This window comes from Scardinius erythrophthalmus, assembly GCF_964197995.2.
Source record: "Scardinius erythrophthalmus genome assembly, chromosome: 21".
Classification (NCBI taxonomy): Eukaryota; Metazoa; Chordata; class Actinopteri; order Cypriniformes; family Leuciscidae; genus Scardinius; species Scardinius erythrophthalmus.
In genome coordinates, this window is record NC_138241.1 from 4565342 (window position 1) to 4584080 (window position 18739).

Sequence of the window (18739 nt, forward strand, 5' to 3'; positions counted from 1 at the left end):
TTGCTGGTCGCTGGTTTCAACGGCGGCGGCTCTCAAGATCCAGCGATGCGAAGAGCGTCGCTGAAGACAAGAAAATCAGAATTTTAGCCTATGAGCGCTGAATATATACACGCTGGCCACACCCATTCTGACGGTTAGAAGGGTGTGGAGGGCGCGAAGCGCCCTCATTGGTTGCCGCGTTCAGAGCGCTCACCGATAGGCTTAAGCAGTTGCCGCCGAGCAGCCAATGAGCACGCTTATACAGCCTGCCTAGGTCTGTCGGCTGCTGCACTGCGTTGACAATGTATACAAAATTAAGGATAATTTTTTGGCTTCAGATCTGGAAGAAAGAAGACTTTCCCGATGCGTAAGCTAACCTTACGCAATACGAGAGACCTCTCGTAAGAGAACCTAAAATGTTGCTAACATATTTTTTACGGTAAATTTCTGGCAACCACAGCTGCCGTTTTTTACTGTGAATTTAACAGATTATTATTATATATATATATATATATATATATATATATTTTTTTTTTTTTTTTTTTTTACAGTGTATTATAATAATCTCTCATGCCTTCACACGTGATTATGGATATTACAGATACTTTATAGTCCAAACTGAACTGAGAATGTTGAATGTCGAATGAGTGAACGAAGTCAAAGCCATTAAAAGAAAGCTGTACAAATCCAATTTTCTACTTAGATGACTGTTTTAAATTGCACAATTACAAAAGAGCCAGGAGGACATAAAACTGATTTCATTATGGAAAGACAAACGGGACCACAATGTGATGTGAAGTGTTCAAAAAGACGGCATTACCCAGTATGGGTGAGAGAAGTAATGACAATGAACATTTAGTCTCAGGTGGTAAAGTACTTACCAGTGAGGGTCATGCATCACGGCAAGTTATTTCTTCCCTCCAATTCAAATATGTCAGAGATTCTAATGAAGTGTCTTAGATGGTGTACTGTGAGATGACTGATCAAACAGGTGACAAAGGTGAATCAGAATAGAAGCTCTCAGTGTTAATGATGTTTCATTCGTAGAGGAGCATTCACAACTTTCTAATCTTGACGTTGTTTCCCTCAAGCTTAAGCATTGAAAAAAAGGTTCAAAACACTCCAACTAACTGTAACTGTTAACTAAAAGTAACATAAATTCTAGGTCAGTTAGTTCACTTAAGAACTGCAGTGTGTATACAGTAATTATAGGCACTATTCAGCTTGCACCAATTAGTAAATTCCTAAAAGCAACCTAATTTTATTTTGAGGAAAAATAGGAATCGTCTCCTACACCTCAGAAAGGTATTGTGGTTGTCCAATAGGTGTTTATGAAGGTGTTACATTAAACTTGTCAAGCAGTTTTTTGATTACTTTAATAGAAATTATTCAACATTGCTGCCTTAATAGTTCAAAAAGACCCCATACAATCATAATTAGAGTTTGCGGACACTATCTTACACCCGGCGCAATGCAGCGCCAAGCGCGATACAAGTGTTTTAGACCGACGCAGTTATCATTTTCACGTCCTGCGCCACGTTGTTTAAATAGCAAATGCATTTGCGCCCATGGGCGTGCTGGTCTGACAACGAGGTGTGTTCTGGCACATTGTTGGAGCGTTGCTATTTTGAGGCAACAGAAATAGACTGAGCCATTGACCAACTGAACCCTGGTCTAAAAGCAATATTTTTTTTTTTTTGTTATTTAAAGAGTGCGTTAGTAATGTGCGCCTATAGGCGGGTCCACAACGCGCGTACTCTCTACTTATTAAACACACAGGGATGCACAGCAGCACACAAACATGCCAAATATTTAAAATAAAAGGATTACAATGTAAAAGATTATTATTGTGTACATAAAGATATCAAATTCCGTCATGTAAATAACGAATCTGCCATGGCGCGAGCACAACTGGCATTTAAAGGGAATGGGAGATGAGACTCTAATTGGTTTATCGCACATAAATCCCAAAACACACCCATTACTCATTAAGAGAATAGGGACAACCCTTTTAGACCATGCGCCTGGCACGCTGAACATTTTTCCCAATTGTCATTGCATCGGGATAGAAAGAAATTTCAGAGACTGCTTAGCGGTGCTGCAATACATACACACATTTAAACAACTCAATCACATTCCATTTATAAACCTAAGGTGATAATACACAGGGCAACTTTTTGAGCAATGTTGCTGGGCAATCTTGCCGAGCGATTGTTGCTTGGGCACTTTCCCATTGAACATGGGCAATACATTTCTATCTGGATAATTTAGATTGGTCGTGGGCCCTGTGTCTCATCTGGTTGCCAGTTGATGGCAACATTGCCCAGCAACATTGCTCAAAAAGTTGCCCTGTGAATCATCACCTTAAGAGCAGCAGTTAAGACAAGAAAGTGCAAGTTAAAGGTTTCAAACACATATGATCGATCGTCACTGTCACATACGGGTACTCGAGTAGCCTCGGCCATGTCTGCACCATGGCACCATGGCCCTAGAGGACCTGGATGCATGAGGAAGAACCAGAGTGGACAGTGTGTCGTTTCTTGAAGCGTAAATAGGTCCACCTCCACCTGGCCAAACACCCTCCATATCTGCTTCACCTTGCCTCGACAGGATGTCTGCCCACAGGTTTTGGTGCCCAAGGATGTTAACTTTCCCTAAGCTTTCAGCTTCCCAGCTTTCCCTAAGCCCACAGGAGGATCAGGTGCACCAGTTTGAAAAGTGGGCACAACCTCAGCCCCCTCTGATGATTTATATACAATTCCACAGATGTGTCGTCTGTACGGACAAGCACATGATCATATAGGTCTGGGAGGATGTGTTTCCAAGCTAGAAAGACAGCCATCATCTCCAGGCAGTTTATGTGCCACGGAAGATGATGGTCCCTCCACAGACCCTGTGCTATACGCGACTACTCATGATCGCTCCCCAGCCTATGAGAGATGCATCTGTCGTAAGCATCACGCGATGACAAGGAGCTGCCAGCACAGGACCTCAGGACAAAAACCAAGGTTCTTTCCACATCGCCAAGGTACAAAGACAGCTGTGGGTAATCTTGATCATGTGGATTGTGAGAAAAAACCCTTGGTCTTGATCCACCACTGCAAGGATCTCACGTACAGCAGGCCAAAAGGCATCACGGTGGACACTGCTGCCATCAGACCCAACAGTTTCTGGAACTGTTTGACAGTGAGTGACTGGCCTAGCTTTAGCTTGTTTGAGGCTGTGAGGATCGAAACAATACAAGCAGGGGACAGAACAAAAGTTGAAACATTTGTAAAAAATTATGATTTTCCATTCCCACAGTTTCAGGGAGCATTTCCTATTTCAGAATTGAAAGTAAATGTCCAATGAGTTCCTTCACAAGCCACAGTTTGGGAAACCCTGATGTAATGTAATGTTTAATGCACTGTTTTTAAAACAATGTTTTTTTGATAATAAAAAAATAATATATTTATTTCTCTTTGTATCTTTATATCAATATGGATTCAAATCAGTGTGATAAATGTATGGAAGCTTGTCTCCTAATTGCCACTGGATTAAAAAAAGGTAATTGGGATTTTTTATTTCCCAATTCTGAATTTTTTCGCAATTGCTCACAATTCTGAGAAAAGAAGATTTGCGTGGTATTGCAATTGCTAGTTATAAAATCCAATTCTGAATGGATTCTTTTTTATAACACACAATTGCGACCTTATATCACGCAATTCTGACTTTATAACTTGCAATTGTGAGTTTATATCATGCAATTCTGAGAAAAAGTCACAATTACCTTTTTTATTTTTATTCAGTGGCAGAAACAAGCTTCCATATTAAAAAGCTATGTCAAAAATAATAAAAAAGCATTCAGATTATGTCATCTTAAATGTGTGATGTAATAGATTGTTACAAATTATAATTATTGCTATGTAATTTTAAATCAGTACAATTTGTGAGTAATCTACCCTTCATTGGTTGGAGTGAGGGTGGTTAATGCACAGGATAATTATCTGTGTACTGTGCTAGACTAACTGGGACTTGTCACAGCACTTACATATTGTTACATATATTTTGTTGGTTTAACTGCTTTTATTGTTCTTATTTGTAAGTTGGTTTGGACAAAAGCATCTGCTAAATGGTTAAATGTAAATCTAGTATTTAACAGGCATCAATCATGAAGACAACTGTTGCTGTTTAGGACATAATATAGTTTATTGTTTAAGGCTGATGTCAGATTAGAAAGGTCACTTAACTGTGAATGCTGTTTAACAGAGTCATTATTAATCTGCCTGTCTCTTGTTTTCTCTATTTTGCAGCGGTATCTCTCGCACTAGCTTTGAACGGCGTCTTCACAAATACCATCAAGTTGATAGTTGGCAGGTAATGTAAAAACATGATTTCTGTATCATTTCCATAAGAATTTTATACCACTTTAAAAGATTGTTCCGGGGTGATTAAAAACTGGAATCACTGAAAGGATTTTAGACTCATCTTTAAGTATTCTTTACAACAACAACAACAACAACAACAACAACAAAATCACAGCTACAGTAAGGCACTTACAATGGAAGTAAACAAGGCCAGGTGATACATTTTAAAATACTCACTGGAGGGGTGAACAAAGACAGACACAGGGGTGCAGAATGCAAGCAAATGTTGAATAGATTGGCACAGTTAGAAAACAATGGTGGACTTCTCATGTTTCTTATCATAGGTTCTTCCAGTGCTTTGTCAGTAGCTGATGCTATGTGGAACACCCTTCAGTTATTGTGATTGTCTAGAATCACAGCAATTTACTGGCTGATGGTGCTTGCACCACCCATCGAGGCACACGTCACCTGTATCTCAAAAGGACATACTCGCGACATCACTCCTCAGATTTCTTTTCTTCAGGAAAAGGTTGATCTGACCTGTGTAGTGAGTCGTTATCTTCCTATTCTCACCTTAGAGAATAATTTTCAGACAACCTTCTTTGAGCGTTTCGTTACAAATGATGACACATATGATGTGTGTGTGAAGTACTTGCTCAAGCAGCACTCAACTGCCTATCTGACTGTCGACTCACCTTCTTTCTGAGGAAAGAAGTACATTCTGTGACTTCTGCTCAATGTATCTGGCTGGGTTCTACAAACTATACAACGCGGTTAAACCAATTTCGACGTGATTCGTCTCGCTTCAACAGAGTGCTTTCCACGACTGTTGTCCAGTACTAATGGAAAACTCCAGTACTCAGGCAGGAAATACTTTCTCTTTTGGAGAAAGGAACCATAGAGGAAGTGCATCCTTCCCAGGTAGAGTCTGACTTTTACAGCTGATATTTTCTTAATTCTGCTGGGCCAGCTCCAAATGAAACTGTTTCAGTGGTGGATCAATGATTCTCAATGGTAACCCCAAGTTGGCATTCTCACCACAGAGTTATTCGAGTTACTTGCAAGGGATTTTGTACTCTATTAATTTGAACACAACCCTGGTTTTTGACGCAGGATGTCTGGCTAGGTGCGGTCTGTGATCAAGATGGATGCCTCTTTGGTAGGGTGGGACATGGTCTATCAAGTCCGTCCGGCCTACTGAGTCTGAGAGGGCGCCCATCTCTGTTTGTGGTTTTTCTGACATTGAAAAAAATCCTTCTGGACTGTCGGACTGCCCTGTGTTGATCAGAATGGACAACATGCCAGTGACCTCTTGTCTGAATCAGCAAGGGGGAATGCATTCTCACTCCCTGTAAAAGTTAGCGAGGCACGTTCTACTCTGGGCATAGAACAAGTTTTTGTCTGTCAGGGGGGTTCATGTTCCAGATCGGCTGAAGTTGGGAGCAGACTTGGGGCGTGTGTCCACCAAAGCATTTTTTCCTAAGGCCAGAATATTTTTTCAATTGTTTTCAATGCCTGGCAGGACAAATACCACAGTGACCAACTGTCACATCCTGATTGCAAATGGAACAAAATCATCCAAAAGCAGAGCAAGTACTTTACAAGTCTTATTTTTTATAATCAGAAGCAAACTATCTGCAAAGTCAGATACTAGTACAGGCCAATTCACACTGCACTGACCAACAGTGAAAACAAGCTCTGACAGACGCCAATAGACTCCGTCAGGGGTAACACACTGATCTGACAAAACCTGACAAAACTATTTAAGGCACAGTTTGAGGACCATAAGTGGAGGTTACACCCTACTGTAAGTGTAAGTAAGCAGAGGTTTGATAAGGCAAAGGTGTATCTGTTTGACCTTTTGTTTCTGGCCTCTGTACAGAGCACTCTGATTGGTTCTGGCCTTTCTTCTGAGATAACTGAAACCATTTTGAATACTAGACCTTCCTCTATGAAGCGTCTTTATTCTTATAAGTCACAGCTCTTTGTGTTGTGGTGCAGGGAGTGGGAGTTGGACCCAGTCCACTGCCCTATTGGTTTAGTGAAAACTTTCTTTGGTTTCCCACTTTATGTGTGGAGACAGCTAAGGCCTACACATATTCCTTCATGGGATTTGCCCGTGGTCCTGCAGGGATTGACGGACTCTCAGTTATAACTGCTGAAGTCAGCCTCATGGAGTGTTCTTGAAATAAGAAAATGCTATTTCTGCAGCTTATGGGGCTCATTAATTGATTTTGCCACTGAGCATTCATGCAAACTCTACAAGGAGTGTAACTTCTTCCAAAGTATTGTTTAGAGGGGCTTCCTTGGAGGATAATATCAGTTTCGTGTTTAGCTACTTTGTAGTGGTATACTGTTTCCATAGTGTCAGCTACTGATGCAACGCAAGTGAACCTCTGTCCTGTTTTTGCTTCCTTTGTTGGAGATCCGAGGGGTGATGGCACGAGCATGTCTTTTTGAGGCATACTGTAGGTGACATCAACAGGTGCATTTACATGGTGCATTGAATTCCAATTTCAATTGGTTTAAGTCCAAACTGAATGAAAATGTTCCATGTAAACACCTCAATCGGAATAAAAACCGATTGAAATTTAATCTAAAATTCTCTGTCCACTCATCGTCTGTGAAGTGGTGCAGAACAACGTTGTCCCAAAAGTGCTTGCTTTGGACTCTCATCTGCAGCCACCTTGTTTTGGGTGTGGTAATGGGAGTTTTTACTCCTTGATTAATATAAGTATCATTGCATAAAGCTTTATGCGCTCGTCGTCTCCTAATTAGGACCCAAAATAGATAAATATTTGGTCTGATTTTTTAAAAAAGGAGGATGGATAGTGTACGACAACACCAGGGAACTCTGTATATTTGTGCTGTGTGCACATGTCAAAAGATTAAATCCGATTTGAAGCTTGTTACATATAAACACACATCAATCTGATCACTTTATGTAAACACTATGTTCGGATTCATCAGTTGGAAAGTGCCCATGAAAACATGGATAATGACTACATCCCTTAGATCCAAAGAGGTGGACCCATTTGATTCATTTGACTCTGTAGTGAGTTCCACTAGCAATACATTGGCGATATTCTATACAGGCTTCAGATAACCATCACACCTGGAGGGTGTTCCCCATAGCACCAGCTACTGGTGCAGCATCTAGTTCCCTTCTCAGGGAAGCAAAGTCACAATGAGATGTTCTATTGCTGAAGGATGGTGGAAGCTCTTGTAGCGTCTTGGGCTATAGGCAGGGAAACACTCTGGCTGGATGGCCAGTAGGCCTTAAACAGAATATCATAAAAATATACAAAAAAATACAAAACATGGATAATTGCAAAATTTTGTACATATAAGTGGTGTTTATTATGTAGTTCAGAGGTTTGGAAACCTAAGTTCCACCTAAATAAATACAGCGATTTAATAACTAGATAACAGATCATCCATCACTAGATATGATTATTGTGCTAGATAGACCCATTTCCTTGCCTGTGATTTTCAAGCAATCCTGAAGAACTTGATTAACTGGTTCAGGTGAGTTTGGAGCTAAACTCTGTGGAACCAAGACCTCTGCTGTATAAAGATCTATTTGGACAGGGGTGCAAAACTCAATTCCTGGAGGGCCACAGCCCTGCAGAGTTAAGGTGCTTTCATGCCATGTCGTAATTACCATAATTTCGAGATTCTTACTTGTAAAAAACATTCACATCCTTGTATAACTTGTAATTACAGCTTGTAAACTGGTAATTTTCTGAGAGTTCCAACTCGTGGGGGCTGTGGCCCTCCAGGAACTGAGTTTTGCACCCCATTATTATGATATATGTGCTTTTATTTGTAATCATGCTCTTACCATTGGCTGAGATCTCTGATGTTGATCTTGATTTCAGGCCAAGGCCAGACTACTTCCACCGCTGTTTCCCTGATGGCCAAATGAATGCCAAGATGCTGTGCACTGGAGAGCCAGACCTAGTGTCTGAGGGTCGGAAGAGTTTTCCCAGCAGCCATTCCTCCTGTAAGTGCCAATGCGTAAGCTTAACACATTGCTTGATCTGCTTTAGCTATACAAATCATTTATTTGGCTAAACTTTCAAACCTGTAACCAACTTATTTTACAACGCGGAAGTAAATACGATCACGTACTTCCTTTTAATGTGTCAGACTTCCGTTTCGCTAGCCGGTAGGTAAGAAGCCATGTTATGGGAGCACGCACAAAACACTATTATGATAACACCGTGATGGTTAATGTTTATCACACCCGCGGTGGTTGGATGAAATGAAGAAGTGGCCTGACATTTTATGAGAATATTTTCAATTATTTTGTGTTGTGACTCGGAGTAGACGGGTTTTCAATGCGCATCTCAGCAGCTCGTTTAACAAATGCCATCTCTGCATATGCAATGGCAATATGGCCATTTCACCAGATTTGTAACGTAAATAATCTATAAACCTATGCCAACACAGGAGAATACATCAATATGTTTCTATATATGCAAGCTGTTCATTCATCGCGACTTCGAAATAAAAGTTGAAACCCTCATGAGTGTGCGTGTTTTGATGTCCACATGTTATTGTTCAAGAAATTACAGTGGCTGTAACATTTCTATTGTTAAGAAGTGACCAAATATTAAAGGGATGATCTTCCGTGGGTCTGCCATTAACGAAGTGGAAAGAGCAAATGTACAGAAATTTTGGTAGCTCAAGTACACACAAGAGAAATACATAAACTACTGCTGCATTTAGAACCTTTAGTAATTTAACATGCACCGTTTCACATGTAACGCATCGTGTCACACATTAAGCATGTGTGTGCAAAGAACTCAAAATAGTGATTGAAAGGGTTAATGCAACAGATACACTTAAAGGTGCTCTAAGTGATGCCACGCGTTTTTTAGGCCAAAAATTTTTTGTCACATACAGCAAATATCTCCTCACTATCTGTCCCCTGAACACACTGTAAAAAAACGCGGTCTCTCTAGACACCACAGGCTCCACAAACGGCAACAAAAACAAACTGGGCTCACCCGCACCACGAAACACAACAAATAGTGTTCCAGCCAATCACTGGCAAGAAGTATTTGAGAGTGGGGTTCAGGGGGATAGTGCGCGTAGACATGAAGGGGTGTGTGGAGGAGAGAGAAGCATGAAGAGGGAAGTTTGAATTATGGCCGACACACGACCAAAGAGACGACGTTCCGATGAACAAATTGCAAAGAAGAGGGACAAGGATAAGAAACGCGCGAAGTACCGAATTTACATTGGAAAAAACCTTCGAGAGGAGGCGAGAACTCCGCCGGCAGAAGGGCTTCCAATCTGACATTCAGTTGCTCTGTTTTTGCAGAACAGGTAAATCCATTTTTATTTCTGAACTGACGTTCATGTTCGCCAAACCAACACAAGGATGTAATTAGCTAGAACTATGCAGTCAGCGTTAACTTTGGTGAATACAACATACATGTTTCTAGCAGCGATCAATCTCTATTGTAAATGATCAAGCAAATTCACAGTAGGGCGACAATTTGTATGAATGATTGTTTTCATCCACTGTTTGTTATGAATTTGAATGTTTATTTATAGGCTGTTGACAACTTTGACTAAATTTGTTTACGACGCCTCCGTTGTTTATGCTCACTGGGAAACGCGAAGCTAACGTTATCATGCTATTATTGCGTCCTGGGAACTATAGTTATAACCTCAGGTGGTGAAACGATTTTAAGATAATGTTTCTCTTTTTCTGCATTTTGTTCTGCAATATATAAAACCATTTATCTAACTTGGCGACATTACACATTGCTTGAAGTATCAGTATTTGTAGTGACTACTTTGACTTTCCTTTATGCCGGAAGGGAGGGCAGGAGGGAGGAGACGGGTTGAGGAGGAGGGAGGGTCTAGCTAGCCTCCGTTTTGTTTGACAACAATTTGAATGTTAACAAGAAGTTATGACTCCCGGGATCGCTTAGAGCACCTTTAACTATTTGACTAAAACATAAAAATAACAAGCAACTCGCATTGCCAGCGTTCACACATTACAATAATGCTTTTAACCAAAGCCGACGAGCGTCTTGCAGCGTGTAGATCATAGGGTGCCCCACGTCCATATTCAGTTCTGGTGCGTGGATTATGGTCAAAACAAATATCTTGCATGTATTTTTTACGCTTGAACCAGTGATTATGGCACACCCTAACTGTGCAAAGGACGCCCGTCTGTCTGTAGTCCATATTAAAAAGTAGCTAGCCAGTTAAAAAACACAGTCGACGCAAAACCACGGGTTCACAATACAACTACGATTAGCGGAAATGGCTTACCGGAAATCGAACACATTATATTTAAAAAATGGCGGCGCTGAAAAATAAGGTAAATAGGGTGAGCACCTCTCATAATAATTAATGTGTGTCTGCCTCTATACTTTAGCTGTTCTGTAACCTATGGTATATGTATGATAGATAGATGGATAGATGGTTACTTTATTAATTCCCTAACGGTTGTATGGCTGTATGGTTATATGTTTTATGTTTTATGATTTTATGTTTTAATGGAGCCAGTGCTATGGCATTATGTTTTATTGTTGTATATCAATTGCTGTGTGATTTCATATGTTCTTTTTTTAGCCATCATGTGCTTAGTATAACATCTTGCCAATGGACTACAGTTGAAAATTAGCCTGCTGTCTAACACTGGCACATTTACAGAAATGTTGATTAATGTGCACTGTCCTTAAATAAACTAGATGTACCGCATCGCGGTACAAAATATGACCGCCGCTCAGGCCTGCACTGGCTTTCCACAAAAATAAATGATGTGGAGTAATTTGGCTGTATTGCGTGTTTATGTATATACCTAAAAAAAGTAATAGTATGTGCATGTCTGTCTGTGTGTGTGTGTGTGTGTGTGTGTGTGTGTGTGTGTGTATGTGTGTGTCTGTGTGTGTGTGTGTGTGTGTGTGTGTGTCTGTGCGTGTATGTATGTGTGCGTACATGTGTGCGCGTGTGTGTTTGTGTGTGTGTGTCTGTGCATGTGGATTTGTATGTGTGTGTATGGGTGTGTGTCTGTGCGTGTGGATGTCAGTGTGTGTGCATGCTTGCGTTTGTTTGTATTCCTGCATGTGTGTGTGTGACAGTATCATCCTAAACCAGCAACCCTTCGCTCAACAGCACCATCTACAGGCCGATGAGTGTACAGTCACTAAATGTGCACATAAATGAATTTATTTTATACCCCCCCATGGATGAAATTCTACAAAACTTAGCAGAGGATACCCCCAGAGGATGTCAAGTTAATCATACACATGAAATATGGTGCAGTTCTGAACATCTCCACTGAAGATAGGGGCGATTAAAGCAGAATAATATTGCATTTTCATTTTTTATGGGAGGGGCGCAAATCACAAATGAGTGATTATGGGCTAGGTTGATGTGGGCCCTTAAGAGCAACATACCATAACAATTACAAATGTTTACAATTACAAATTACAAAGCAATAACAAATGCATTTTTTGGGTTTGGGGGGGCCCAGCGCGGGGGGGGGGGGGATTTAGTGGCCCCCGGGGACCAAACGAAATTTTTCCGTAGAAGTGTAGTGGGGCTACATGCCCACCAAATTTCATATTCCCCGGTGCTTCGGTGTCCCTGGTATCGTTGACGAAAAATTTACGGGGGCCCCAGCGCGGGGGGGGAAGTGGCCCCCGGGGACCAAACAAAAATTTTCTGTAAAAGTCTAGTAGACCAACATACCATAAAAATTTCTTCATCCTCGGTGCCACGGTTCAGGTAGTTATTTAGGAAAAACTGCATTTTTTTGGTTTTGGGGGGGCCCAGCGCGGGGGGGGAGTGGCCCCCGGGGACCAAACGAAATTTTTCCGTAGAAGTCTAGTGGGGCTACATGCCCACCAAATTTCATGTTCCCCGGTGCTTTGGTGTCCCTGGTATCGTTGACGAAAAATTTACGGGGGCCCCAGCGCGGGGGGGGGGAGTGGCCCCCGGGGACCAAACGAAATTTTTCCGTAAAAGTCTAGTAGACGAACATACCATAAAAATTTCTTCATCCTCGGTGCCACGGTTCAGGTAGTTATTTAGGAAAAACTGCATTTTTTGGGGTTAAGGGGGGCCCAGCGTGGGGGGGGGAGTGGCCCCCGGGGACCAAACGAAATTTTTCCGTAGAAGTCTAGTGGGGCTACATGCCCACCAAATTTCATGTTCCCCGGTGTTTCGGTGTCCCTGGTATCGTTGACGAAAAATTTACGGGGGCCCCAGCGCGGGGGGGGAAGTAGCCTCCGGGGACCAAACGAAATTTTTCCGTAAAAGTCTAGTAGACCAACATACCATAAAAATTTCTTCATCCTCGGTGCCACGGTTCAGGTAGTTATTTAGGAAAAACTGCATTTTTTTGGTTTTGGGGGGGGGGCAGCGCGGGGCGGGAGTGGCCCCTGGGGACCAAACGAAATTTTTCCGTAGAAGTCTAGTGGGGCTACATGCCCACCAAATTTCATGTTCCCCGGTGCTTCGGTGTCCCTGGTATCGTTGACGAAAAATTTACGGGGGCCCCAGCGCGGGGGGGGGGGGGGGGGGTTTGGGGTGGCCCCCGGGGACCAAACGAAATTTTTCTGTAAAAGTCTAGTAGACAAACATACCATAAAAATTTCTTCATCCTCGGTGCCACGGTTCAGGTAGTTATTTAGGAAAAACTGCATTTTTTTTGGGTTAAGGGGGGCCCAGCGCGGGGGGGGAGTGGCCCCCGGGGACCAAACTAAATAAATCCGTAGAAGTCTAGTGGGGCTACATGCCCACCAAATTTCATGTTCCCCGGTGTTTCGGTGTCCCTGGTATCGTTGACGAAAAATTTACGGGGGCCCCAGCGCGGGGGGGGAAGTGGCCTCCGGGGACCAAACGAAATTTTTCCGTAAAAGTCTAGTAGACCAACATACCATAAAAATTTCTTCATCCTCGGTGCCACGGTTCAGGTAGTTATTTAGGAAAAACTGAATTTTTGGGGGTTTGGGGGGGCCCAGCGCTGGGGGGGAGTGGCCCCCGGGGACCAAACGAAATTTTTCCGTAGAAGTCTAGTGGGGCTACATGCCCACCAAATTTCATGTTCCCCGGTGTTTCGGTGTCCCTGGTATCGTTGACGAAAAATTTACGGGGGCCCCAGCGCGGGGGGGGGAAGTGGCCCCCGGGGACCAAACGAAATTTTTCCGTAAAAGTCTAGTAGACCAACATACCATAAAAATTTCTTCATCCTCGGTGCCACGGTTCAGGTAGTTATTTAGGAAAAACTGCATTTTTTGGGGTTTGGGGGGGCCCAGCGCGGGGGGGGGGAGTGGCCCCCGGGGCCCAAACGAAATTTTTCCTTAGAAGTCTAGTGGGGCTACATGCCCATCAAATTTCATGTTCCCCGGTGTTTCGGTGTCCCTGGTATCGTTGACGAAAAATTTAAGGGGGCCCCAGCGCGGGGGGGGGAAGTGGCCCCCGGGGACCAAACGAAATTTTTCCGTAAAAGTCTAGTAGACCAACATACCATAAAAATTTCTTCATCCTCGGTGCCACGGTTCAGGTAGTTATTTAGGAAAAACTGCATTTTTTGGGGTTTGGGGGGGCCCAGCGCGGGGGGGGAGTGGCCCCCGGGGACCAAACGAAATTTTTCCGTAGAAGTCTAGTGGGGCTACATGCCCACCAAATTTCATGTTCCCCGGTGCTTCGGTGTCCCTGGTATCGTTGACGAAAAATTCAGTAAGGTGACGGGAAAAAAAAAAAAAAAAACTTTGACAATCCCTATATGACCGCTTTCGCTAGCTACGCTTGTGGCGGTCATAATAAATGAAATGAAAGGGGAGAGCATTGTCAGTTGTACCAGACAGCAGCTGCTCCAATCAGAACCAAGCTTCAGTGATGCAAACAGACATTTTGCACATTCTCATTCTCCATATCGGGCAATAGCGATATGGTGGCCGATATATTGTGCATCCCCAATGTATATGTCAATCATGACAACTCTCTGAATCATTTTAATGAATATGATAATGTATTTGGTCTTGGCAGACTACAGTATTGACTTACTACACAGATATGGTGCTGCTGCATGAATAGGCACACATAAATTCCTCAACAAGACAAAAAAACAAAGGAGATGATCATGCAATCATGCTGCTATATGTGAAACATACTTCTGTATTGATAGAAATATAAATCCTCTCAACAGACACATCGGAAAGACAACAGGACACTACAGCAGATCTATCGCCAAGATCCCTGTGCTTGGGCCTGCTTTGCTGAATTGCTTAAAATCTAGAGGCTATCTGGGCTAGCAAAGCCCAAATATATTTAACTAGTGACTTGCAAGTGAGCAGTGTGTACCTGGGTGCCATAACCTTAGGTTTGTTTAACTACTGGCCTAAACCAGTTACAGTATGTGTGCCGGAGCCAATAAGGCTCAAACTTAACTAGTTAGAACGTACACTATGTGTTACTTCAACAAAGGAAATAACTTTGCAAGCTGATAGAGATGGAAGAAAATTGTCTTGAAGAATGACTTATTTTCATATAAAACATGGTCTCATGCAAGCTATGTTTGCTGTATCCTCTTTCCTGTTGCTGCGTTACTGTCACAGATTGTCCTGGTATAATACTTACGAACATCAAGATGAAGATAATTAGGCAAGGCAAGGCAAGACAAGTGTATTAATATAGCACTTTACATACACAATGGTAATTTAAAGTGCTTTACATAGAAGGAATAATTAGGCAGTCTTTAATAAATCCACGAAACACACATCCAAGATAGACAAGACCCGACAACAATGAACAGGAACAAGGGAACTTAAATACAAACAAGGATGATTACACACACACACCTGATCTGAATGATGAAATCAAATCTGTGACACAAGAGAAATTGAGAAACAATGCAAATGAAAACAAAGTCCCGTAGGTCCGTTGCGATAGTGGTGCGATGTCCGACCCAGGTGGAGCAGAAGGTCCGAGGGACCCTGGCGAGGCCGAATGCCTGATGGTCCATGCAGGAGATGAGGAGTGGAGCATTAAAAAATACACAATTTTTGTCATACCATAAAAATAACCTGTAGCCCATCTGAATTATATAACAATTAAGCTATCCATCTCATAGTGAAAACCATGTTGAAATCCATTAGCCAACTGATTGTTGCATTTGGTCAGATTTGCACTGCATGAACAATCTCACTGCTTTCTCTTGCTAACTCATGCCAATGCCCATTTCATTTTTAATGGGTTCTCATTCAGGCAAAACTGAGTCACTGTTTCCTCAAGCAACAACGTTGCCTTCCTTCTGCTGATGCTGCTATTGTTGCCGTTGTTGTTAAATGCAAAATGCATGCTCTCTCGCTAGATTGATTATAAACTTAATTAACTTATTTTGCATCATACACAAACTTGTAAATCATCAAACATGATTTTGAACGTGTATGTTTATGAATTGATAAATGCAGATCATGCAGGATGGTTTAGTGATTCGGAATAATGGAAAGATTGTTAACTAATCCGAAGAGGCTGATTTTCAGAGGAACTCCGACAGCATTCTGCAGGGCTTAATTGGGCACATTTTAAAAGTGCCCTCTTTGTTCGGATCCCGGTGCCAATTCAACAACCGGAACGCAATTTCAACGCAATTTTTTCAGAGATCTGTACACACCACTGTCTATAGACCACAAAGCAACATGATTGTGATGTCACAGCTCTAGAGTATGATATCGGAGTTGACATTTAACCACATTTCATACTTGTACCTTAAGCTGGCTGTTTTTTTACACAAAATAGTTTTTTGTATAATCATTTTCATTTGTGTATTTTTTTTTTTTTTTACATTTTATATTTAATATAAATATAATATTATATTAATATATAACATTTGTTTATATTACATTTTTTAACAGCCCCAACAGGGCAATAGAATGTTGCGTAAACAAATGTTTAATGAAAAAAAACTGCAAATGATAAATCAGCTCCATTGCTGATTCCAAGTGATCAGGGGCTACAAAAGTGCGTCACATTAAAACACATTGCAATGGTTCAACAAGTAGTGGGTACTCGTGCAAAATAAGCAATGCTTTACATCCGAGTGAACAAGACGGAGGAAAGATAGCGAGGGAAGGGCGCCAATCAGCTTGTGCCATGCAGTTTGTGGTAATGGTGTGAATGCTTGCTGATTGCATGTAAAGGACCTATCAGCCGGCACCATCAGGATATGAAAAGTGATTAGATATTGAACAACACACAGCAACGCCAACTGACTTTTTAAGGTAACTGCATCAAGTGACAACAACATCTGCAGTCAAGGACACTGAATGCATCTACATACAACAATGGTTCCAAACCCTTGTCCTAAAAAAATGTTAAAGAAAGCTTAAAGAAAGAAGAATAAACGTTACTATGAAAGCCAAACATCATGCCTGGGTGCCATCTTTACAAAGCCTTTAGACTTGTCTGGCCTTATAGTTCAGCACAGGGATCTTGCCTTTACAGTGAAAGACTATGATATTGAGTGACTTTCAGAATATAAATACCATTTGTTGCATGGTTGCATCTGTATTTTATGCTTCTGAAGCATTTGGTATGTATAGGCGTGTAAAAATATTTAGAAACTGTTCAGAGGTTGCATAGAAGAACTAAGGAAGAAAACGATGAAGGAAAAGTTGTTTTATAGTCTTCTTCTCCTGAGGTTTGGCCGTGTGGATTAGAGTTGGTGAATTTATTAAGCTGGAAGACTCTTTGGTCTCGGATGTTATGGCGCCTTGGCACTTGCTGCAGGCACGATCATTCTTTATTTCATCGTGTAGAGAGCAAATGCTTGTAAATAAGTGCATTTATTCCATATTCAGTGACAGGCCAACAAATTTAAACAGAAACTCCAAAGTCTGACTTTGTAACGCATCATTTTTTTAGCCTTCCCCCAAGCCCTTAACTTGACTTGACTAACAGAAGGTTAACACTTCGAAAGTCATTTTCAGTTGCTTTTGTCAAGATAGCAAACTGACTTGAGAAGCAAAAAAACTTTTGTTATTGCCCCTCCTATTCATCAAAAGCAAAAAATTAAGCCTGTCTAATTAAGACTCAAGTTTACCCTGGTGCAGTTTTATCAACATTATACACTCACGTAAAGGATTATTAGGATAACCTGTTCAAATTCTCATTAATGCAATTATCTAATCAACCAATCACATGCAGTTGCTTCAATGCATTTAGGGGTGTGGTCCTGGTCAAGACAATCTCCTGAAGTCCAAACTGAATGTCAGAATGGGAAAGAAAGGTGATTTAAGCAATTTTGAGCGTGGCATGGTTGTTGGTGCCAGACGGGCCGGTCTGAGTATTTCACAATCTGCTCAGTTACTGGGATTTTCACGCACAACCATTTCTAGGGTTTACAAAGAATTTGAAGTTGAAGACTGGAAAAATGTTGCCTGGTCTGATGAGTCTCAATTTCTGTTGAGACATTCAGATGGTAGAGTCAGAATTTGGCGTACACAGAATGAGAACATGGATCCATCATGCCTTGTTACCACTGTGCAGGCTGGTGCTGGTGGTGTAATGGTGTGGGGGATGTTTTCTTGGCACACTTTAGGCCCCTTAGTGCCAATTGGGCATCGTTTAAATGCCACGGCCTACCTGAGCATTGTTTCTGACCATGTCCATCCCTTTATGACCACCATGTACCCATCCTCTGATGGCTACTTCCAGCAGGATAATGCACCATGTCACAAAGCTCGAATCATTTCAAATTGGTTTCTTGAACATGAGAATGAGTTCACTGTACTAAAATGGCCCCCACAGTCACCAGATCTCAACCCAATAGAGCATCTTTGGGATGTGGTGGAACGGGAGCTTCGTGCCCTGGATGTGCATCCCACAAATCTCCATCAACTGCAAGATGCTATCCTATCAATATGGGCCAACATTTCTAAAGAATGCTTTCAGCACCTTGTTGAATCAATGCCACGTAGAATTAAGGCAGTTCTGAAGGCGAAAGGGGGTCAAACACAGTATTAGTATGGTGTTCCTAATAATCCTTTAGGTGAGTGTAGTTTGTTCCCTTTAAATCCTATAGTGAATGAATGAATAAACGAATGAAATGAATCCTGAAAAATGTTTTTTGCATAGAAAAATAGACACAAATCCTAGGCAATCGAGATGCATCAGTGTTGTTTTATGCTATGTTTGTTATGTTATGTTATGTTTTGTTATTTAATAAAATGAGTAAGTGTGGTCCAAAGTCTTACTGAGATTAAGAATCTCTTTTACTAAAGCATCCTGACTCAGATCCCATTCTCTAAATTAAATAAGGATGATATGAGGCTAATAACAGCTTAATGGATAACACCATTGACATTAGCTGAGTTAAAGTAAATATGATAAAGTTTAAAAGACCATCATGATTAAAGAATTCTTTGCAAAGACAGAGC

At 41.6% G+C, this 18739-nt stretch overlaps 1 protein-coding gene across 1 annotated transcript in view; it reads left to right on the plus strand.

The window, feature by feature from the left end:
* The window catches only part of plpp4 (phospholipid phosphatase 4), a gene marked incomplete at both ends in the record, with an annotated part of 135357 nt that overhangs the window by 88653 nt on the left and 27965 nt on the right, over nt 1-18739 (plus strand). The window contains 2 exons of the mRNA XM_081351706.1: nt 4272-4335; nt 8207-8331. Coding sequence (XP_081207832.1) covers nt 4272-4335; nt 8207-8331 — 189 coding nt within the window. The remainder of the gene's footprint in view (nt 1-4271; nt 4336-8206; nt 8332-18739) is intronic.